The sequence below is a fragment of the Salmo salar genome, chromosome 09 (genome assembly GCF_965601325.2).
Source record: "Salmo salar chromosome 09, fSalSal1, whole genome shotgun sequence".
Taxonomy (NCBI): domain Eukaryota; kingdom Metazoa; phylum Chordata; class Actinopteri; order Salmoniformes; family Salmonidae; genus Salmo; species Salmo salar.
The window spans coordinates 45553842-45578476 of record NC_138299.1 but is presented as its reverse complement, the minus strand read 5'-3'; the positions used below and the strand labels follow the sequence as shown (position 1 = coordinate 45578476).

The 24635-nt window shown below is 39.4% G+C and overlaps 1 protein-coding gene across 1 annotated transcript in view; it reads left to right on the top strand.

Annotated features, from left to right (window-relative positions):
* The window catches only part of sntg2 (syntrophin, gamma 2), a 376324-nt gene extending 353735 nt beyond the window's left edge, over window positions 1–22589 (top strand). Inside the window, exons 11-17 of the mRNA XM_014211539.3 lie at window positions 334–372; window positions 6211–6327; window positions 6817–6888; window positions 7107–7316; window positions 19465–19557; window positions 19711–19821; window positions 20997–22589. Coding sequence (XP_014067014.2) covers window positions 334–372; window positions 6211–6327; window positions 6817–6888; window positions 7107–7316; window positions 19465–19557; window positions 19711–19821; window positions 20997–21122 — 768 coding nt within the window. The 3' untranslated portion in view covers window positions 21123–22589. The remainder of the gene's footprint in view (window positions 1–333; window positions 373–6210; window positions 6328–6816; window positions 6889–7106; window positions 7317–19464; window positions 19558–19710; window positions 19822–20996) is intronic.
* Window positions 22590–24635: the final 2046 nt, after the last annotated feature.

The window sequence follows — 24635 nt, the reverse complement described above, 5'->3', positions numbered from 1 at the left end:
AGTAAAGTATTAGAGCTGGTCTGATCATGCCACAGAATCAGTAAAGTATTAGAGCTGGTCTGACCATGCCACAGTATCAGTAAAGTATTAGAGCTGGTCTGACCATGCCACAGAATCAGAAAAGTATTAGAGCTGGTCTGACCATGCCACAGAATCAGTAAAGTATTAGAGCTGGTAGCAGCATGGGATTTGTTGGATTATAAAGTTGTGTGTGGTTTCATTGCATCCAATGTCAGTATCCACAGTAAGGTAACATAAGGAGACGCCTGTGGATTTGCCAGGTCTAACGCAGTTCCACTTACAATTGCAATCCCTTGTTTTCTCCTCTAACAGATGAAAATGATTAACAGATATTGCTCTCCGGATGATCAGGTATGTCCTCACCCAAGGAGCTATAAGTATCTTCACCTATAGCTATCTACATCTATAGCTATCTTTATCTATAGCTGTCTTCATCTATAGCTATCTATAGCTATCTTCATCTATAGCTATCTTCATCTATAGCTATCTATAGCTATCTTCGTTTATAGCTATCTATAGCTATCTATAGCTATCTTCATCTATAGCTATCTTCATCTATAGCTATCTACATCTATAGCTGTCTATATCTATAGCTATCTTCATCTATAGCTATCTACATCTATAGCTATCTATAGCTATCTTCATCTATAGCTATCTTCATCTATAGCTATCTTTATCTATAGCTATCTATAGCTGTCTTCATCTGTAGCTATCTACATCAAAGGCTATATATAGCTGTCTACATCTATAGCTATCTATAGCTGTCTTCATCTACAGCTATCTACATCAAAAGCTATCTATAGCTATCTACATCTATAGCTATGTATAGCTGTCTTCATCTATAGCTATCTTCATCTCTAGCTATCTATAGCTATCTACATCTATAGCTATCTTCATCTATAGCTATCTTTATCTATAGCCATCTATAGCTATCTTCATCTATAGCTATCTTCATCAATAGCTATTTTCATCTATAGCTATCTACATCTATAGCTATCTACATCTATAGCTATTTTCATCTATAACTATCTACATCTATAGCTATCTATAGCTGTCTACATCTATAGCTGTCTTCATCTATAGCTATCTATAGCTATCTACATCTATAGCTATTTTCATCTATAGCTATCTTCATCTATAGCTATGGTCATCTATAGCTATCTACATCAAAAGCTATCTATAGCTGTCTTCATCTATAGCCATCTACATCTATAGCTATCTTCATCTATAGCTATTTTCATCTATAGCTATCTACATCTATAGCTATCTATAGCTATCTTCATCTATAGCTATCTATAGCTATCTACATCTATAGCTATTTTCATCTATAGCTATCTTCATCTATAGCTATTTTCATCTATAGCTATCTACATCAAAAGCTCTCTATAGCTATCTTCATCTATATCTATTTTCATCTATAGCTATCTACATCTATCTATAGCTGTCTACATCTATAGCTATCTTCATCTATAGCTATTTTCATCTATAGCTAATTTCATCTATAGCTATCTTCATCTATAGCTATCTTTATCTATAGCTATCTATAGCTGTCTTCATCTGTAGCTATCTACATCAAAGGCTATATATAGCTGTCTACATCTATAGCTATCTATAGCTGTCTTCATCTACAGCTATCTACATCAAAAGCTATCTATAGCTATCTACATCTATAGCTATCTATAGCTGTCTTCATCTATAGCTATCTTCATCTCTAGCTATCTATAGCTATCTACATCTATAGCTATCTTCATCTATAGCTATCTTTATCTATAGCCATCTATAGCTATCTTCATCTATAGCTATCTTCATCAATAGCTATTTTCATCTATAGCTATCTACATCTATAGCTATCTACATCTATAGCTATTTTTATCTATAGCTATCTACATCTATAGCTATCTATAGCTGTCTACATCTATAGCTGTCTTCATCTATAGCTATCTATAGCTATCTACATCTATAGCTATTTTCATCTATAGCTATCTTCATCTATAGCTATTGTCATCTATAGCTATCTACATCAAAAGCTATCTATAGCTGTCTTCATCTATAGCCATCTACATCTATAGCTATCTTCATCTATAGCTATTTTCATCTATAGCTATCTACATCTATAGCTATCTATAGCTATCTTCATCTATAGCTATCTATAGCTATCTACATCTATAGCTATTTTCATCTATAGCTATCTTCATCTATAGCTATCTTCATCTATAGCTATTTTCATCTATAGCTATCTACATCAAAAGCTCTCTATAGCTATCTTCATCTATAACTATTTTAATCTATAGCTATCTACATCTATCTATAGCTGTCTACATCTATAGCTTTCTTCATCTATAGCTATCTATAGCTATCTTCATCTATAGCTATTTTCATCTATAGCTAATTTAATCTATAGCTATCTTCATCTATAGCTGTCTTCATCTATAGCCATCTACATCTATAGCTGTCTTCATCTATAGCCATCTACATCTATAGCTGTCTTCATCTATAGCTATCTATAGCTATCTACATCTATAGCCATCTATAGCTATCTACATCTATAGCTATCTACATCTATAGCCATCTATAGCTATCTACATCTATAGCCATCTATAGCTATTTTCATCTATAGCTATCTTCATCTATAGCTATCTTTATCTATAGCCATCTATAGCTATCTTCATCTATAGCTATCTTCATCTATAGCTGTCTTCATCTACAGCTATCTTTATCTATAGCTATCTATAGCTATCTTTATCTATAGCTATCTATAGCTATCTATAGCTGTCTTCATCTATAGCTATCTCTATCAATAGCTATCTTCATCTAAAGCTATCTATAGCTGTCTTCATCTATAGCTATATTTATCTCTAGCTATCTTCATCTATAGCTATGTTTGTCTATAGCTTTCTTCATCTATAGCTATATTCATCTATAGCTATATTCATCTATAGCTATCTTTAACTATAACTATCTTTAACTATAACTATCGTCATCTGTAACTATGTTCATCTAAACTCAGCAAAAAAGGAAACGTCCTCTCACTGACAACTGCGTTTATTTTCAGCAAACTTTAACATGTGTAAATATTTTAATGAACATAACAAGATTCAACAACTGGGACTTAAACTGAACAAGTTCCACAGACATGTGACTAATAGAAATTGAATAATGTGTTCCTGAACAAAGGGGGGGGTCAAAATCAAAAGTAACAGTCAGTATCTGGTGTGGCCACCAGCTGCATTAAGTACTGCAGTGCATCTCCTCCTCATGGACTGCACCAGCTTTGCCAGTTCTTGCTGTGAGATGTTACCCCATTCTTCCACCAAGGCACGTGCAAGTTCCAGCACATTTCTGGAGGGAATGGCCCTAGCCGTCACCATCCGATCCACCAGGTCCCAGACATGCTCAATGGGATTGAGATCCGGGCTCTTTGCTGGCCATGGCAGAAAACAGACATTCCTGTCTTGCAGGAAATCACGCACAGAACGAGCAGTATGGCTGGTGGCATTGTCATGCTGGAGGGTCATGTTAGGATGAGCCTGCAGGAAGGGTATCACATGAGGGAGGAGGATGTCTTCCCTGTAATGCACAGCGTTAAGTTTGCCTGCAATGACAACAAGCTCAGTCCAATGATGCTGAGACACATCGCCCCAGACCATGACAGACCCTCCACCTCCAAATCGATCCCGCTAAAGAGTACAGGCCTCGGTGTAATGCTCATTCCTTCGACAATTAACGTGAATCCGACCATCACCCCTGGTGAGACAAAACCGCGACTCGTCAGTGAAGAGCACTTTTTACCAGTTCGGTCTGGTCCAGCGACAGTGGGTTTGTGCCCATAGGTGACGTTGGTGAGGACCTGCCTTACAACAGGCCTACAAGCCCTCAGTCCAGCCTTTCTCAGCCTATTGCGGACAGTCTGAGCACTGATGGAGAGATTGTGCGTTTCTGGTGTAACTCGGGCAGATGTTGTTGCCGTCCTGTACCTGTCCCGCAGGTGTTATGTTGGAATGTACTGATCCTGTGCAGGTGTTGTTACATGTGGTCTGCCACTGCGAGGATGATCAGCTGTCCGTCCTGTCTCCCTGTAGCTCTGTCTTAGCCATCTCACAGTACGGACATTGCAATTTATTGCCCTGGCCACATCTGCAGTCCTCATGCCTCCTTGCAGCATGCCTAAGGCACGTTCATGCAGATGAACAGGGACCCTGGGCATCTTTCTTTTGGTGTTTTTCAGAGTCAGTAGAAAGGCCTCGTTAGTGTCCATAGTTTTCCTAGCTGTGACCTTAATTGCCTACCGTCTGTAAGCTGTTAGTGTCTAAACAAGGTTCCACAGGTGCATGTTCATTACTTTTTATGGTTCATTGAACAAGCATGGGAAAAAGGGTTTAAACACTTTGAAGATCTGTGAAGTTATTTGTATTTTTACAAATTATCTTTGAAAGGCAGTGTCCTGAAAAAGGGACGTTTCTTTTTTTCCTGCGTTTTTAACTATCTTTAACTATAGCTACAGTTGAAGTCGGAAGTTTACATACACCTTAGCCAAATACATTTAAACTCAGTTTTTCACAATACCTGACATTTAATCCTAGTCAGGTAGGTATTTTAAGAATGTGAAATGTCAGAATAATAGTATAGAGAATTATGTATTTAATATTTTATTTCTTTCATCACATTCCCAGTGGGTCAGAAGTTTACATACACTCATTTACTATTTGGTAGCATTGCTTTTAAATTGTTTAACTTGAGTCAAACGTTACAGGTAGCCTTCCACAAGCTTCCCATAATAAGTTGGGTGAATTTTGGCCCATTCCTCCTGACAGAGCTGGTGTAACTGAGTCAGGTTTGTAGGCCTCCTTGCTTGCACTTGCTTTTTCAGTTCTGCCCACAAATTTTCTATTGGATTGAGGTCAGGGCTTTGTGATGGCCACTCCAATACCTTGACTTTGTTGTCCTTTAGCCATTTTGCCACAACTTTGGAAGTATGCTTTGGGTCATTGTCCATTTGGAAGACCCATTTGCGACCAAGCTTTAACTTCCTGACTGATGTCTTGAGATGTTGCTTCAATATATCCACATAATTTTCCGTCCTCATGATGCCATCTATTTTGTGAAGTGAACCAGCCCCTCCTGCAGCAATGCACCCCCACAACATGATGCTGCCACCCTCTTGCTTCACAGTTGGGATGGTGTTCTTCGGCTTGCAAGCGTCCCCCTTTCTCCTCCAAACATAACGATGGTCATTTTGGCCAAACATTTCTATTTTTGTTTCATCAGACCAGAGGACATTTCTCTAAAAAGTATGATATTTGTCCCCATGTGCAGTTGCAAACCGTAGTCTGGCTTTTTTATTAAGGTTTTGGAGCAGTGGCTTCTTCCTTGCTGAGCGGCATTTCAGGTTATGTCGATATAGGACTTGTTTTACTGTGGATATAGATTATTTTGTACCTCTTTCCTCCAGCATCTTCACAAGGTCCTTTGTTGTTGTTCTGGGATTGATTTTCACTTTTCGCAGCAAATAATGTTCCTCTCTAGGAGACAGAATGCGTCTCCTTCCTGAGCGGTATGATGGCTTCGTGGTTCCATGGTGTTTATACTTGGGTACTATTGTTTGTACAGATGAATGTGGTACCTTCAGGTGTTTGGAAATTGCTCCCAAGGATGAACCAGACTTGTGGATGTCTACAATTTAGATTTTCCCATGATGTCAAGCAAAGAGGCACTGAGTTTGAAGGTAGGCCTTGAAATACATCCACAGGTACACCTCCAATTGACTCAAATTTTGTCAATTAGCCTTTCAGAAGCATCTAAAGCCATGACATCACTTTCTGAAATTTTCCAAGCTGTTTAAAGGCACAGTCAACTTAGTGTATGTAAACTTCTGACCCACTGGAATTGTGACACAGTGAATTATAAGTGAAATAATCTGTCTGTAAACAATTGTTGGAAAATTACTTTTGTCATGCACAAAGTAGATGTCCTAACTGACTTGCCAAAACTTTAGTTTGATAACAAGAAATTTGTGGAGTGGTTGAAAAAAACGAGTTTTAATGACTCCAACCTAAGGGTACGTAAACTTCCGACTTCAACTGTATCGTTAATAAAGACATATCCACTCATAGCATAAAGGTTAATTAAAAATAACAACATCAAAAAAATGCAACAGAATGGATTTTCATCCCTTGAACCTTGCCTCTGCAGATTGTCCACATGGGTTGGGTGTGTGGAAACCCGCATGCTGATGATGCTGGTCCATCGAGTACCTTCAAGTTCCTGGCATTGAGAGGCCCTTGGCTCTACATCTTCAGGAGTCCTCCTGTATGAACCTCTTTATTGATTTCCTCTTCATCCATTAACTGTTCAGGAGTCCAAGGATTGACAAGTTCAGCTTTTATTCCACCATGATAGTCCATTAAATGTTCCTTTAGCCTGGGAGCATGTTGGTGGGCTACAGTCAGTGTGTAGCTACAGTGGTTATTCTGGATCTTTTCGTTCATGCTTTTACAATTACATCATCTATTTCTGAAATGAGTTTTGAGCTGGACCCCGAACCACCCACTAAACAAATCATGGGTAATGAAACCATGTTATTGTCTTCCTGAGGTGAGGTTATTTGGTTGAGTAAGATGGATTAAATGGGTTAATGCAGAGCTTCCAAAGGATGTTTGTCAAGCACACTATATGTTGGTTCATTTACTTTGGTTCAAAGTATCTTAAATCCTGTCTGTAAGACATTACATTGATGAGAAAATGAAGGCTTATAATATACACTCACTTTTGTCCCCCCCCCCCCCCCCCCCATCTCAGGTTAGTGCAACTGACTGGGGACAAGCTGAAACCCTGTATATCCTTTATGAGGTTCTGTTCAAGGTTCACAAGGTATGTTCAAAGTTCACATGCAGAATAAGATAATAGGATCAACTGCTACCTGAATTTGAATTATGTGCATGTTACTCAACATGTTGTGTGAATCATGTATTGATGTAGATCTACACCAACATGACAGTTACTCGTATAGAAGCCTATTCATATCAAGTTGAAATATGGTTCCCAGTGAATAGAACTGATGACACTTCATGTTGGATGTGGTGTTGTAGCTGTGGATGGCAGAGGACTGTTGGATCCAGGCCAAGTTCTACCTTGGCCTCCAGCAGGATGAGGAGCTGCAGGACGGAGAGCCTTTCTGTTTCAGTATCCTGGTCGGCCACGGCCAGAGTCACACCTTCAGTGTGGAGATGACCTCTGACCTCGCTGTGTGGGAGAAGTCCTTCCAAAGAGCCGTCTTTATGGAGGTGCAGAGAGTCGGGGTATGTGGAACAGCAAAGTGGTTTGTTTGGAAATTATGTGAAGCTCTCTGTAGTGAAATGCTTGGGGGTTCTTATAAGTAGTGCTGAGATATGACTGACATTTTGCTAATTTTGAACTGGGCCACATTCCCCAGAGAGCCTTCATAGTGTTATCACACATTGAAAAATGTTAACTGCAGCAAAATACAGTGCCGACCCAGTGGGATCATTCCACAGTGGATAACTGGGTCATAATGGGTTGAGTCGTTGATCAATGAGAAATAATTAAAGTTAAAGAACAGGACTAAATCAATTCAAACTTTAAATGAACTTTCACAAAAAGTTTGATTTGATTTAGTCCTGTTCTTTATCTTCAATTTTCGGTTGAGGTGAATCCAGTTACATTTCATTAAACATTAAACCTACCCTGTGGAATGACTTTGACAGGAAAAAGTGAATCTATTTTGTTTTTAAGTGTAGATTGATCAACAATCATTCACGATAGCACATTGGTAATAGCCAGGGACAAGTATCATAGCCGAGCAGGGCTTGATTCAAATCCTGAATGGGAGACCAAAGGGTAACTGTAGATGCATAAATTCTCCAGTAGGAAGTGCTTCCCAGTGTATTTTTTTTTCTGATAGTGGATATACTGTAAAGTTGAAGACTTGACATTGTTTTAAAGGTACAAATTCAACATATTTTATACAAAGTTTGTCTATGTTGAAATTTGGGTCCCATGATGACATAATCCCGTGGGTGAAATATCACCCTCAAAACAACAGTTTACTTAAAAAAAAATCCAATGTATTTTCCATGAGGATTCCTTAACACAATATGTTGACAAATTACGTTGAAACAACGTTGATTAAACCAGTTTATGCCTGGAGGGAATACATTAAATTCACAAAGGAATACATGTTATAATCTGTTCCTTTTAGTGGATTATTCAAGAAAAGTTCTCAGAGTTCATGTGACAAAGTTTTGCAAAATACAAAAATGTATGTCATTATGAGGAAGAACATACTTAATGCATTTTCTTGGGGGAGGACAATACAACTGTTAGGCTGTGTGATTGTTATTTATGGAAACCTTAATTTGTCCAAATAGGTAACATTTCCAAGATACAAAGTGGAATTTAATTACTGATCCAGGGCTGCTTTTAATTTCTCCGACAAGGAAATCAATTGCACAGAGAATTGGAAGACGGGCAGTTTCTTTTCACGGTTTGTTCCCTTTTAAAACATTAGTGTTAGTTTAATAAAACGTAGCTTAAAGGGATCTAAAGAATTAGTCCTCACCTCATTGAACCATTAAATTGCCTGTTACAGTAAGGTCTGCAACAATATAGTGAAGAGCTCTGTTATGGTAAGGTCTGCAACAATATGGCGAAGAGCTCTGTTACGGTAAGGTCTGCAACAATATGGTGAAGAGCTCTGTTACGGTAAGGTCTGCAACAATAGGGTGATGAGCTCTGTTACAGTAAGGTCTGCAACAATATGGTGATGAACTCTGTTACAGTAAGGTCTGCAACAATATGGTGATGAGCTCTGTTACAGTAAGGTCTGCAACAATATGGTGATGAGCTCTGTTATGGTAAAGTCTGTAGCATTATGGTGATGAGCTCTGTTACGGTAAGGTCTGTAGCATTATGGTGATGAGCTCTGTTACGATAAGGTCTGCAGCATGATGGTGATGAGCTCTGTTACGGTAAGGCCTGCAGCATTATGATGATGAGCTCTGTTACGGTAAGGTCTGCAACAATATGGTGATGAGCTCTGTTACGGTAAGGTCTACAGCATTATGGTGATGAGCTCTGTTACGGTAAGGTCTACAGCATTATGGTGATGAGCTCTGTTACGGTAAGGTCTGCAGCATGATGGTGATGAGCTCTGTTACGGTAAGGTCTGCAGCATTATGGTGATGAGCTCTGTTACGGTAAGGTCTGCAGCATTATGGTGATGAGCTCTGTTACGGTAAGGTCTGCAGCATTATGGTGATGAGCTCTGTTACGGTAAGGTCTGCAGCATTATGGTGATGAGCTCTGTTACGGTAAGGTCTGCAGCATTATGGTGATGAGCTCTGTTACGGTAAGGTCTACAGCATTATGGTCTTCCTTTCAGTATTTAATGTATTTTTATTTAATCTTTCATATTATCTTTACCTGTATATGTAAAAGATTTTCTAAAGGTTAGACTGCATTAAATTACTTAGATACTCATCATTACAGCCAAAAGGTATAGTCTCTTACACTAGATTGACTCACCTCAGCTAATAATAAGAATAACCTAGTCAATCTACACAGTGGGCCTGCTACTGTCATCCGTGTGTATAGAGGTGTTATTGATTGTTTCAAGGCAAAAGTACCAATAGGGTCATTTCTGATACTCACATACAGCATTTTAAAGGAATGTACAGGGATTCATAACACCTGAAGTGCCTTATTGAGCGTTGCAGGACACTTCATAACACCTGGCTTAGCAATGTCTGAAAAACTGGACTCTCGTCAAAAACTTTACAGATATTTTTCACAATTAGATTTGATGTTTTTCCACAATAACTATGCCCCCTTTTTGAACTCATTTCTTTTCATGATCATTCATTTGAACCAAGAGTAAAAAGTATGCTAGATGTCAAGTCGGGACCTCATGGAATGGCCGGCAGGGTTCTGTATAATCCTCCTCTTCAAAAGCAGCCAACCAAAGGCAAAAGGCTAAGTAAAAAGCACAGTTAAGCCTGAGGGCTATGATGCTCAGGAACCCCTTTAACTACAGACATGTATAAATAATACAAAGGAAAGAACCTGTCAGAAGAGATGTAAATCACTGCAGTGCTGAAATACATTTCAAGGGCAAATTGTGAACCGACAAAATTCCACAATTTGGTACTGCATCAACTGTCCTCACCAACCCATGTCAGTTATACTGTTAAGGCCATCCGACTGTTAAATACTGTTAAATAGCCATCACTAGCACATTAGAGGCTGCTGCCCTATATATATATATATATATAGACTTGAAAGCACTGGCCGCTTTAATAATGGAACACTAGTCACTTTAATAATGTTTACAGTATATACTGTATTCTATACTATTTAGTATGTTAGTCTATGCAGCTCTGACATTGCTCGCCCAAATATTTATATTTTCTTAATTCCATTCCTTTACTTTAGATTTGTGTGTGTTGTTGTGAAATTGTTAGATATTACTTGTTAGATATTACTGCACTGTTGGAGCTAGAAACACAAGCATTTCGCTAAATGTCCAATAACATCTGCTAAACACGTGTATGTGACAAATACAATTTGATTTGATTTGATATTAAACTAGCAATTGTAATCACACAGCTTAAATGGTTTACCAGACACAGGTTCCTAAAATTCATTGGCTGTTGAGAAAATAAGTTATCAATCTGACAATCTTTGAAGGCAAATATATCCATTTATGTTCCATAGAGTGCGTGTGTGGTCATGGATAGTTCAGGATCATGATTCCAAGGGGCTCAATTAAGTTTCCTCTTAATTCTGAGGACATTCATTCCTTAGGCAAGTTCTCAACTGTACCAGAAGAAAATGTCAACATATGAACTGCAGACTCAAACAAAATGAAGCCCAATGAAATAACAGCCTCTCTTAATCTTTCATAGACTGAACCCTTGAAAGTAGGAACACATGGTCATGTCCTGTGTGCTGATGTATCCTGTACTTCAGTGGACTGGGACTTGCTGTTTATTAAAAAAAATGTTTTTAAAATACAACATTAATACGACATACAGTAGCTGGCCTTGTACACTCACTACGAAGGACATAGTTGGCCTTGTAAATTACAAAGGACATAGTTGGCCATGTAAATTATAAAGGACATAGTTGGCCTTGTAAACTACAAATAACATAGTTGGCCTTGTAAACTACAAATAACATAGTTGGCCTTGTAAACTACAAATAACATAGTTGACCTTGTAAACTACAAATAACATAGTTGGCCTTGTAAACTACAAATAGCATAGTTGGCCTTGTAAATTACAAATAACATAGTTGACCTTGTAAATTACAAATAACATAGTTGGCCTTGTAAACTACAAATAACATAGTTGGCCTTGTAAACTACAAATAACATAGTTGGCCTTGTAAACTACAAAATAACATAGTTGGTCTTGTAAACTACAAATAACATAGTTGGCCTTGTAAATTACAAATAACATAGTTGACCTTGTAAACTACAAATAACATAGTTGGCCTTGTAAACTACAAATAACATAGTTGGCCTTGTAAACTACAAATAGCATAGTTGGCCTTGTAAACTACAAATAACATAGTTGGCCTTGTAAACTACAAATAACATAGTTGGCCTTGTAAACTACAAATAACATAGTTGGCCTTGTAAACTACAAAATAACATAGTTGGTCTTGTAAACTACAAATAACATAGTTGGCCTTGTAAATTACAAATAACATAGTTGACCTTGAAAACTACAAATAACATAGTTGGCCTTGTAAACTACAAATAACATAGTTGGCCTTGTAAACTACAAATAGCATAGTTGGCCTTGTAAATTACAAATAACATAGTTGGCCTTGTAAACTACAAATAGCATAGTTGGCCTTGTAAACTACAAATAGCATAGTTGGCCTTGTAAATTACAAATAACATAGTTGGCCTTGTAAATTACAAATAACATAGTTGGCCTTGTAAACTACAAATAACATAGTTGGCCTTGTACACTATGGAGGATATAGTTGGCCTTGTAATCTACGAAGGACATAGTTGGCCTTGTAAACTATGAAGGACATAGTTGGCCTTGTACACTATGAAGGATATAGTTGGCCTTGTACATTACAAATAACATAGTTGGCCTTGTACACTACAAATAACATAGTTGGCGTGTAAACTACAAATAACATAATTGGCCTTGTACACTACAAATAACATAGTTGGCCTTGTACATTACAAATAACATAGTTGGCCTTGTACACTACAAATAACATAGTTGGCCTTGTACACTATGAAGGACATAGTTGGCCTTGTAAACTATGAAGGACATAGTTGGCCATGTATATTACAAATAACATAGTTGGCCTTGTAAACTACAAATAACATAGTTGGCCTTGTAAACTACAAATAACATAGTTGGCCTTGTACACTATGGAGGATATAGTTGGCCTTGTAATCTACGAAGGACATAGTTGGCCTTGTAAATTACGAAGGACATAGTTGGCCTTGTAAACTATGAAGGACATAGTTGGCCTTGTACATTACAAATAACGTAATTGGCATTGTAAACTACAAATAACATAGTTGGCCTTGTAAACTACAAATAACATAGTTGGCCTTGTAAACTACAAATAGCATAGTTGGCCTTGTAAATTACAAATAACATAGTTGGCCTTGTAAATTACAAATAACATAGTTGGCCTTGTAAACTACAAATAACATAGTTGGCCTTGTACACTATGGAGGATATAGTTGGCCTTGTAATCTACGAAGGACATAGTTGGCCTTGTAAATTACGAAGGACATAGTTGGCCTTGTAAACTATGAAGGACATAGTTGGCCTTGTACACTATGAAGGATATAGTTGGCCTTGTACATTACAAATAACATAATTGGCCTTGTACACTACAAATAACATAGTTGGCCTTGTACATTACAAATAACATAGTTGGCCTTGTACACTACAAATAACATAGTTGGCCTTGTACACTATGAAGGACATAGTTGGCCTTGTAAACTATGAAGGACATAGTTGGCCATGTATATTACAAATAACATAGTTGGCCTTGTAAATTACAAATAACATAGTTGGCCTTGTAAACTACAAATAACATAGTTGGCCTTGTAAACTACAAATAACATAGTTGGCCTTGTACACTATGGAGGATATAGTTGGCCTTGTAATCTACGAAGGACATCGTTGGCCTTGTAAATTACGAAGGACATAGTTGGCCTTGTAAACTATGAAGGACATAGTTGGCCTTGTAAACTACAAATAGCATAGTTGGCCTTGTAAATTACAAATAACATAGTTGGCCTTGTAAACTACAAATAACATAGTTGGCCTTGTACACTATGGAGGATATAGTTGGCCTTGAAATCTACGAAGGACATAGTTGGCCTTGTAAACTATGAAGGACATAGTTGGCCTTGTACACTATGAAGGATATAGTTGGCCTTGTACATTACAAATAACATAGTTGGCCTTGTACACTACAAATAACATAGTTGGCCGTGTAAACTACAAATAACATAATTGGCCTTGTACACTACAAATAACATAGTTGGCCTTGTACATTACAAATAACATAGTTGGCCTTGTACACTACAAATAACATAGTTGGCCTTGTACACTATGAAGGACATAGTTGGCCTTGTAAACTATGAAGGACATAGTTGGCCATGTATATTACAAATAACATAGTTGGCCTTGTAAACTACAAATAACATAGTTGGCCTTGTAAACTACAAATAACATAGTTGGCCTTGTACACTATGGAGGATATAGTTGGCCTTGTAATCTACGAAGGACATAGTTGGCCTTGTAAATTACGAAGGACATAGTTGGCCTTGTAAATTACGAAGGACATAGTTGGCCTTGTAAACTATGAAGGACATAGTTGGCCTTGTACATTACAAATAACGTAATTGGCATTGTACACTACAAATAACATAGTTGGCCTTGTACACTACAAATAACATAGTTGGCCTTGTAAACTATGAAGGATATAGTTTGCCTTGTACACTATGAAGGACATACTTGGCCTTGTACACTATGAAGGACATAGTTGGCCTTGTACACTATGAAGGACATACAGTGCATTCGGAAAGTATTCAGACCCCTTGACGTTTTACACATTTTGTTACGTTACAGCCTTATTCTAAAATTGATTAAATGCATTTTTTCCCTCATCAATCTACACTCAATTCCCCATAATGACAAAGCAACATTTTTTGCACATTTATACAAAATTTAAAAGCAGAAATACCTTATTTACCTACGTTTTCAGACCCTTTGCTATGAGAATCAAATTGAGCTCAGGTGCATTCTGTTTCCATTGATTATCCTTGATGTGTTTTTACAACTTGATTGGAGTCCACCTGTGGTAAATTCAATTAATTGGAGATGATTTGGAAAGGCACACACCTGTCTATATAAGGTCCCACAGTTGACAGTGCATGTCAGAGCAAAAACCAAGCCATGAGGTCGAAGGAATTGTCCATAGAGCTCTGAGACAGGATTGTGTCGAGGCACAGATCTGGGGATGGATACCAAAACATTTCTGCAGCATTGAAGGTCCCCAAGAACACGGTGGCCTCCATCATTCTTAAATGGAAGAAGTTTGGAACCAACAAGACCGCCCGGCCAAACCTAGCAATCAAGGGAGAAGGGGTCTTGGTCAGGGAGGTATCCAAGAACCCGATGGTCACTTTGACAGAGCTCCAGAGTTCCTCTGTGGAGATGGGAGAACCTTCCAGAAGGACAACCATCTCCGCAGCACTCCACCAATCAGGCCTTTATGGTAGACAGGCCAGATGGAAGACACTTGGCTCATGACAGCCTGCTTGGAGTTTGCCAGGAGGCACCCAAAGGACTCTCAGACCATGAGAAACAAGATTCTCTGGTCTGATGAAACCAAGATTGAACTCTTTGGCCTGAATTCCAAGCGTCATGTCTGGAGGAAACTGGCACCATCCCTACGGTGTAGCATGGTGGTGGCACCATCATGCTGTGGGGATGTTTTTCAGCGGCAGGGACTGGGAGACTAATCAGGATCGAGGGAAAGTTTAACAGAGCAAAGTACAAAAAGATCCTTGATGAAAACCTGCTCCAGAGCGCTCAGGACCTCAGTCTGGGGTGAAGTTTCAACCTTCCAACAGGACAATGACCCTAAGCACACAGCCATGACAACACAGGAGTGGCTTCGGGACAAGTCTTTGAATGTCCTTGAGTGGCCCAGCTAGAGCCTGGACTTGAACCCGATCAAACATCTCTGGAGAGACCTGAATAGAGCTGTGCTGCAACACTCTGCATCCAACCTGACAGAGCTTGAGAGGATCTGCAGAGAAGAATGGGAGAAATTCCCCAAATACAGGTGTGCCAAGCTGGTAGTGTCATACCCAAGAAGACTCAAGGCTGTAATCGCTGCCAAAAGTGCTTCAACTAAGTACTTAATAAAGGGTCTGAATACTTATGTAAATGTGATTTAAAAAAAAATATATGTATAAATTTACTCAACATAAAAACTCGATTTTGCATTGTCATTGTGGGGTACTGTTTGTAGATTGATGAGGGGGGAAACAACAATTTCATCCATTTTAGAATAAGGTTGTAACGTAACAAAATGTGGAAAAAGTCAAGGGGTCTAAATACTTTCCGAATGCACTGCATGGTACTTAGTACTGTACATGGCCAACTGTTCTTGGTAGTGTACAAGGCAACTACGTCCTTCATATTGTACAAGGGTAACTATGAAGGACGTAGTTGGCATTGTACACTATGAAGGATATAGTTGGCCTTGTACACTACTAAAGACATACTTAGCCTTGTACACTATGACGACTCTGGGAGGAATCCCTGTCCTGCGAATGATCAAGCATTGTGGTCCATGTCTCAGCAGAACCACAAATACAAATAGAATAGAATAAATTGTCTATGTTTATTCTCTGAGTGAGCCTAGTCTGAACATTATCCTGAGGTGTGCAATGAGGGCAGCACAAAAGGCATAATTAAAATGTGGTCTTTTTCCCCTCTGTCACTCTGTGAAAAAGCAATAATAATTTGCATTTTCCACCATTAATTATGTCAACTTGAGACATTATCCTTGGGAGACCAATGAGATGTGATGAATTATTTACATTAGCTGGTGATGCTCAGTTCTCCAGCCAATTAGACAAGCCTCCTGTGGTTTCAAACCAGAGTTGAACTAAGTCTCCTGTGGTTTCAGAAAAGCTCTCAACAGAGTTGAACTTGGGCTAAGCCTCCTGTGGTTTCGGAAAAGCTCTCAACAGAGTTGAACTTGGGCTAAGCCTCCTGTGGTTTCAGAAAAGCTCTCAACAGAGTTGAACTTGGGCTAAGCCTCCTGTGGTTTCAGAAAAGCTCTCAACAGAGTTGAACTTTGGCTAAGCCTCCTGTGGTTTCAGAAAAGCTCTCAACAGAGTTGAACTTGGGCTAAGTCTCCTGTGGTTTCAGAAAAGCTCTCAACAGAGTTGAACTTGGGCTAAGCCTCCTGTGGTTTCAGAAAAGCTCTCAACAGAGGTTGAACTTTGGCTAAGCCTCCTGTGGTTTCAGAAAAGCTCGCAACAGAGTTGAACTTGGGCTAAGCCTGGAACTGAAAACTGATTGGATGGGCGTCAGCTTTAAAAAAAAAACATTATTTAGAACAAACCTACACTGTTTGTCCCTTACAGTTTTACACAGAGTTAAGTGTTTATTTAACCCTTATTTTCCCAGGTCAGTTGACTGAGAACACATTCTCATTTACAGCAACAACCTGGGGAACAGTTACAGGAATGAGCCAATTGTAAGCTGGGGATGATTAGGTGACTGTGTGAAGGCCCGATTGGGAATTTAGCCAGTACACCCGTTTAACATCTGACCTGAAAGGCAGCACCCTACACAGGACAATGTCCCGAATCACTGCCCTGGGGCATTGGGATATTTTTTTAGACCAGAGGAAAGGGTACCTCCTATTGGCCATCCAACACCACTTCCAGCAGCATCTGGTCTCCCATCCAGGGACCAACTCTGCTTAGCTTCAGAAGCAAGCCAGCAGTGGGATGCAGGGTGGTATGCTGCTGGTATTGGTGTATTCACATTCAACTTAGACAGGGTCATAGTCATGAGCCAATTTAATATATGTTTTTAGTTGTATTATGTTGAGTAGAACGACAGCACTAACCCTAACTCTGGAATATACATTTCTTGAAACCACTGCATGTTGTATTCTCCCAATCCCTGTTGAGGAAGCTTTCCAATTAGCAACGTGTAGTCTGTGTTTAGCATGACACATCAAATTATCACAAAAGGCTTTTCTTTTCATGGCAACTCAATTTCATCCAGGCACCTCTGTGGAGAAGAGGTTATTTTTAAACAGCAAGACACTCAAGAGTCCTACTGCATTCACTGTTCACTGTAGTCAATCATTAAAAACAGCAGGTTCCCGCCAGCCTTGTGAGAGAGTGTGAAAGGAGCAACACCTGAAATTCACAGCAAAATGTGTCAAACAAAGTGTCCGAAGCGGTAAGGAGCAATAGTAGCATTCGGTTTGAGTGGGCTTCATTTGCTGAAGAACGGAAACATAGGGAAGATAGGGTTTCTACACAGAACCTTATTATTTCCACATAAATCTACACTTCACTACAGAGACACTCCTCACACATCACTGCTTTCAATAAGACTGTGAAAAGCATAATGTCACACATTTGGTTGTTCTTGTCAGGGCAGTAGATGGAAGGCTACAGACTGGAGGCACCCCGTAGATATTTCACTTTGTTCTTGCATTTTATATTGTCAGTTTCTGAACAAACAGAGTAAAAACTCAAACGGACGACTAGGAAAAGCTCAAACCAAGTTTATTCACCCACTGGGTCATACAGCTGCAAAGACAAGTTATGATTACACAAGCACAGCTATTTATAACCTCTTACTAGGCGTAGTCAACTCCTTACACATCTAGACAGCCACTACACATCAAATCAAATTGTATTAGTCACATGTGCCGAATACAACAGTTAGAGAGACTATATACAGGGGGGTACTGGTACAGAGTCAATGTGTCGGGGCAACAGTTAGTCAAGGTTATTGAGGTAATGTGTACATGTAGGTATTGTTGTTTAAGTCACTATGCATAGATATTATCAGAGAGTAGCAGCGGTCGTAAAGGGGAGGGGGGGCAATGCAAATAATCTGGGTAGCCATTTGATTAGATACATTGTTGCTTGGCAGGAACTTAATTGGTTCCTCTCACTGGTGTAGTCATGGCCCTGCCTTATGGGTCGTTGTGGTGGGCCCCTTTGTGTGACATAGGACTGCAGTAGGAGGGTCGTTGTGGTGGGCCCCTCTGTGTGACATAGGACTGCAGTAGGAGGGTCGTTGTGGTGGGCCCCTCTGTGTGACATAGGACCGCAGTAGGAGGGTCGTTGTGGTGGGCCCCTCTGTGTGACATAGGACCGCAGTAGGAGGGTCGTTGTGGTGGGCCCCTCTGTGTGACATAGGACCGCAGTAGGAGGGTCGTTGTGGTGGGCCCCTCTGTGTGACATAGGACTGCAGTAGGAGGGTCGTTGTGGTGGGCCCCTCTGTGTGACATAGGACTGCAGTAGGAGGGTCGTTGTGGTGGGCCCCTCTGTGTGACATAGGACTGCTGCCTGTTGCCCTTCAGCTGACCTGCCTTATCAGTGACGGCCTGCTGCCCTTCAGCTGACCTGCCTTATCAGTGACGACCTGTTGCCCTTCGCCTCCCTCCTTAGAAACATTGATATTAAACAATAACATGTTTGAACAGAATATTAACTTTCTGCACTTCCCCTTGTCTCACTCAGTAACTTCCCATACACCCAGTTCCTATCCACCCTCCATTGACCCTAACCTATACATTTCTAATACATGTAAAGTAATCAATACGTTCTAGTATGGTAACATGAATAAGTATATTTTAACTAGTTTAGAAGAATTCTCAATTGACACGATCTAAATTCCTCTGAAGCATAATGGACTGAACACGCCTGCAGCAATAGCAGGGCTATATAAATGGATAGCCTATTTCAGCATTGCACGTTCACAGTTTGTTGATCCTTTAAGAGGGTTGGGTGTATTCAAAGCTCAGAGGAAGTTCAAGCATTGGAAGAAATTCATTTCACAATAATCCATATGTAGACTGTACTCTGACCCCGACAGCAGTTCCTAAGCTTTCACACAAAAAGCTTAAACAGGATCCCCTAACTACTCCTTTTGTAAACCACCCACCTAAGATACACCCCGCAATGGAAACACAATGAACATGCACATTATTTCGACCTTTCTTCACGAGCTGCTTTGTTCTGATAATCCCACCAATTTTTGCAGAGAATCGTTTTAGTTTGAGATGCTTCAATAGACTGACATATTGAATCTTACCATTACAAAATGTATATGTTGAAATGTCTGATTGTTCTCTAAATACAGCTCTTTCTATCAACAGTCAAAGACCTACATGTGCAGCAGCCAGGGTAAAGTACTGTGTTTGACTATAGACTTTGGATCTGGCTTCACTTGTTCCGAGAGCTCCTCGAAGGTGAGTCATTGTTCATTCACTATTCTAACTGAATGTTCAACAGGCTTTACAGTAGGGGGATATTATCCATGCTAGACTGGTTAATACCTACTGTTTATTGATTAGTTAATAATAATGAACCCTTGCTATATTGTCAACTCTTATCCTCTGTAGAAGATATTATGGAGATACAAATTCTCTCAACTGAAAGGCTCCTCTGATGATGGGAAAACAAGGGTTAAACTCCTCTTCAAGAATGCTGAAAACAAACAGATAGAGATGAAGGTACACTCTATACTCCTCTGTAAACTGGTCATCTCTGTGTACCCGTCGCAAGACCCACTGGTCGATGCTGATTTATAAAACCCTCTTAGGCCTCACTCCCCATTATCTGAGATATTTACTGCAGCCCTCATCCTGCACATACAACACCCGTTCTGCCAGTCACATTCTGTTAAAAGGTCCCCAAAGCACACACATCCCTGGGTCGCTCCTCTTTTCAGTTCGCTGCAGCTAGTGACTGGAATGAGCTGCAAAAAACACTCACACTGGACAGTTTAATCTCCATCTACATTTAAAGACTCAATCATGGACACTCTTACTGACAGTTGTGGCTGCTTCGCGAGATGTATTGTTGTCTCTACCTTCTTGCCCTTTGTGCTGTTGTCTGTGCCCAATAATGTTTGTACCATGTTTTGTGCTGCTACCATGTTGTGCTGCTGCCATGTTTTGTTCTGCTACCATGTTATTGTCATGTTGTGTTGCTACCATGCTGTGTTGTCATGTGTTGCTGCCTTGCTATGTTGTTGTCTTAGGTCTCTCTTTATGTAGTGGTGTGTTGTCTCTCTTGTCGTAATGTGTGTTTATATCCTATATATATATTTTTTTATTATTATTATTTTTAATCCCAGCCCACATCCCTGCAGGAGGCCTCTTTCTTGCCTTTCGGTAGGCCGTTATTGTAAATAAGAATTTGTTAAAGGTTAAATTAAATAAATATCTACTCAAGTTCCATTGCATTGCAGTGACCTCTCTGAGGAGAGTATTGATAGAAGGCAGAATGTTTGAATATTGTGTTCCACAGAAGGTTGGTGGCACCTTTAAATTGGGGTGGTTTTCATGTGTTTGATGACATTCCCTCCACACCGTTCCAACCATTATTATGAGCAGTCCCCCCCTCAGCAGCCTCCACTCCCGTGGACACTTAATAACCTCATCAATATATAGAATCAAACTATCTCTGGTAAATGCCATGTGGGGAACCAGTAGAGTAATATTATTAACTAATATTATTGTTGTTTTTGTTGTTAGTAGTAGTAGTAGTAGTAATAGATACATGTGCCTATTTGTTACAAAAGTAATTGGGACATTTTTATGTATGCAAACATTTTGTAAATGTTATGCAAACTCTTAAGAGTAATTCTTAGAATTTGTATTCAGGGTTTTTCTTTTCATTGCAGGAGCTGGAGTTTTCCAATCTGACGGCAGTCCTACATTGTATTCATTCTTTTATCGCTTCCAAAGTGGCCTCTGTGGACCCTGTCTTTGTCAACAGTCAAAGCATCTCTGGAAAATACATGATTTAGACACTTCTTTGTGTTGTCATGTACAGTTTAGTCACATGAGCTAATTGACTATTTTATGCACATTCAAACTAAATTGATATGTATATCTTGTTCCTATTATTTTTGTAAGGCTCTTGTTAAATAATAATAAGGAAAATATTTCAAAAAAACATATTTGACTTTGGAAGTAGAGGATATTTATACTTGCATTAATTGGTTGTTATTGACATTACAGTATGAATATGCTCAAAATGATAGATTTTTTTTCCATGTAGAAAAGCATATTCATGGGTTGCATGTTTCGTCACAATACTGTTTTGAGCGTTCGTTTTGAACTGATGTCTGACTGAGCATTTTATTCAAAGCATTAGCAATGAGCGCAGATGAAGATTTCATCATAAATGCATTACAGTAGCTTGGAAATTCAAAAGGAGGCAAATAATTAGTAGGAAAACCTTTTGTCATCATTTTGACGTCACCAGATTGGCTTCAGATGCAGTGTAACGTTAGCTAGCTAGCTAAGATTGAGGGAAGGCCACCAGATTTTAGCTAGCTAACATTACCATTGCTATTTTCTTTTTACAAACTTTGATAGCTAATGACAACATTGCCATTTGTCTACAGTAAATTTGACAACATGATAATTCTGGCAATGTTGTTTCCTACTAAATATTTGATTACTTTAGCAGTCGTCATATTTCCAGGCACTATAGGGTAATTTAGATGAAACAGTAGTTAGCCTGGGTGTATCACCACTTTAGAGCACCACTATGGCGCCGCCGATAGAGGACGGCTTGAGAACGTTCATGACGATGGCATGACGCGACCCAGTGACGGAGGTACAACCTATGAATATGCCTACAGTCACAAAGAGGGTTTCTATGTTCTAGGTTCACTGCAAAGTTTTTGAATTCATGTGTAGGTGAACTTTTTTTTTTCTTCATATTTGCAAAGTAAAAGCAGAACAGATTATACTGTACAAATCAATACACATGAAACATTTTGGAAATAGTGTTCTACTGGGCTATACTCTCTGGTTGATTTAACTTATTCCATGACTACAGCATGACTTCAGAGCGTGGCTGCTGCATGATTTTGGAAAAAGAGTGTCTGGAGAGTTTTGTGTTAATGCAGGGCTTGGTGGAGGTGTTCATGACACCAGAGGGTGTTTTAGTTTATGTAGACCTTCACTGCTAGTCACTGATATTCTCCCATAACAAAGGGTTGTGTGGAAGGACACCAGGGGAAGAAGATGCAGGATTATTGTAGCAATGCTATCTTAGGATACTGTATCTGTCAGATGACTGAAATGCTAGTTTATGAAACGAAATCAACATGTATGTTTTAAGTTTTGTAATCTTTTACTTTATGAAGCCATGCAGTCTAACAGTCATTACAAACGCTTACCATCATATACATCTATATGTATTTTCACTAAGCCTCTTTTGTTTTATTTTCTATTACTAAATAAATCCCAAATCATTCCTCCTTATTGTCAAATCGTCTTTTAATGAATTCCGCGCCCTACCTTAAATGTTCACAGCTATTGATGGTGGAAATAAACGCCGACTAACAAATCAATATTTTTGATTTGCTGCGGAACAAAGGCCATCTGCTGCTTGAAGAGTCTTGAATAGGGTAAGAAGGAAATTGAGACCAGTGACAGGAAAAACTATTTTTAAATTATACAGCAATAACATTTTGCTTAGAACTTTGTTGTCCCATTCTTAGATTCAAAATGTGTTTACTAGGGCTCTGCTTGGCATTTTGTTTTCCTAATTGGAGGTATTCTGCCACCTGTCCGTAGCTTGACTTTGATCAGATTTCTAAGTTTTGTTTTGTTGAGCTCTGTATGGAATTTCTAAAGGGCAGAATCAAATGGTCAAGAAACAACAAAAAAAAAATGCATGACTGAATTGTCTGCTGTATGTTCCAATGCTCTCCAATTGTCTTTCAAATCCATCTCATTAGATGGCCAGTCCCTCAGGTTCTGCACTGCAGGGGCAACCTCCGGCACTTCTTCCCAGTGGTTCAGAATGTCACACCACATGCAACTGTCGGTGCACAATCTTTCACTTTTTCTATACACTGTACCTGCTAGGCCAGGACCTCCCAGCGGGTGCTAAACAGGGACTGGTAACAGTAGGCGCTGTACAACAGGCTCCTAAATAGCACCTCTCACACCTATAGACTGAGCCATTTTCACCGTTCAGGTTTCTTCCGTAGCACCATCATTTTCTTTTGGTGAAGACAAGTGCAGAAACCAAACCTGAACCGATATACAGAATGTCTCTGTGAGAGAAATCAGACACCATGAAGAACAACAACAAGATGGAGAGTTTCAACGAACATCCTGAAGACATGGACCATGTCCTTCCGCTGAACTGAAGTCACGGCCTGCTTGGTAATGCTATGCAGTTTCATCAGCAGTTTGTCAAGTACAGAGCTCAAGTGCCTCACTCAATCTCCCGGGGGGCCATGACACCCACTCTTGACGACAGAGGCAACAGTAAGCTCTGAATGCTAACTGAAGCATTTGTGATTAGGGGCGTCTGAGGGCGTCTCCAGGAGAACTAGTGCCTACTCTCTTATTATAAGAAATCCTGAAGGCTGTTTTAGAGAATTAGAAAAAGAGGTTACTGTACTGTTAAATTAAGCCAATTACAAATGACAGCGTGAGAGGACAGAAGTATATGGGAGCAGCAGCGTGAACATTATTTTGTAAAGAATTACTATCTGAAAGAAACGCATAACATCTGTGGACACACAGTTAGTCACTGTAGTGGAACGAAAACTGCCTGACAAAAAAATCCAACCTTGCAAGGAGATAAATCACTATCAATGCAGAAGGACTACTGAGAATAAACAGTGTCAGTCAATTTGACACAAACAATACATTGGGAGCCTTTCTGATGTTAGCAAAGGCCTTCTTTTAAATTACATGTCATACGATTGTACATTTATGCAAAATCTTCCATTGTAACGGTTACCACATTACAATAACATCTCAGCATTTTACATGTATATACACTGCTCAAAAAAATAAAGGGAACACTTAAACAACACATCCTAGATCTGAATGAAAGAAATAATCTTATTAAATACTTTTTTCTTTACATAGTTGAATGTGCTGACAACAAAATCACACAAAAATAATAAATGGAAATTCAATTTATCAACCCATGGAGGTCTGAATTTGGAGTCACACTCAAAATTAAAGTGGAAAACCACACTACAGGCTGATCCAACTTTGATGTAATGTCCTTAAAACAAGTCAAAATGAGGCTCAGTAGTGTGTGTGGCCTCCATGTGCCTGTATGACCTCCCTACAACGCCTGGGCATGCTCCTGATGAGGTGGCGGATGGTCTCCTGAGGGATCTCCTCCCAGACCTGGACTAAAGCATCCGCCAACTCCTGGACAGTCTGTGGTGCAACGTGGCGTTGGTGGATGGAGCGAGACATGATGTCCCAGATGTGCTCAGTTGGATTCAGGTCTGGGGAACGGGCGGGCCAGTCCATAGCATCAATGCCTT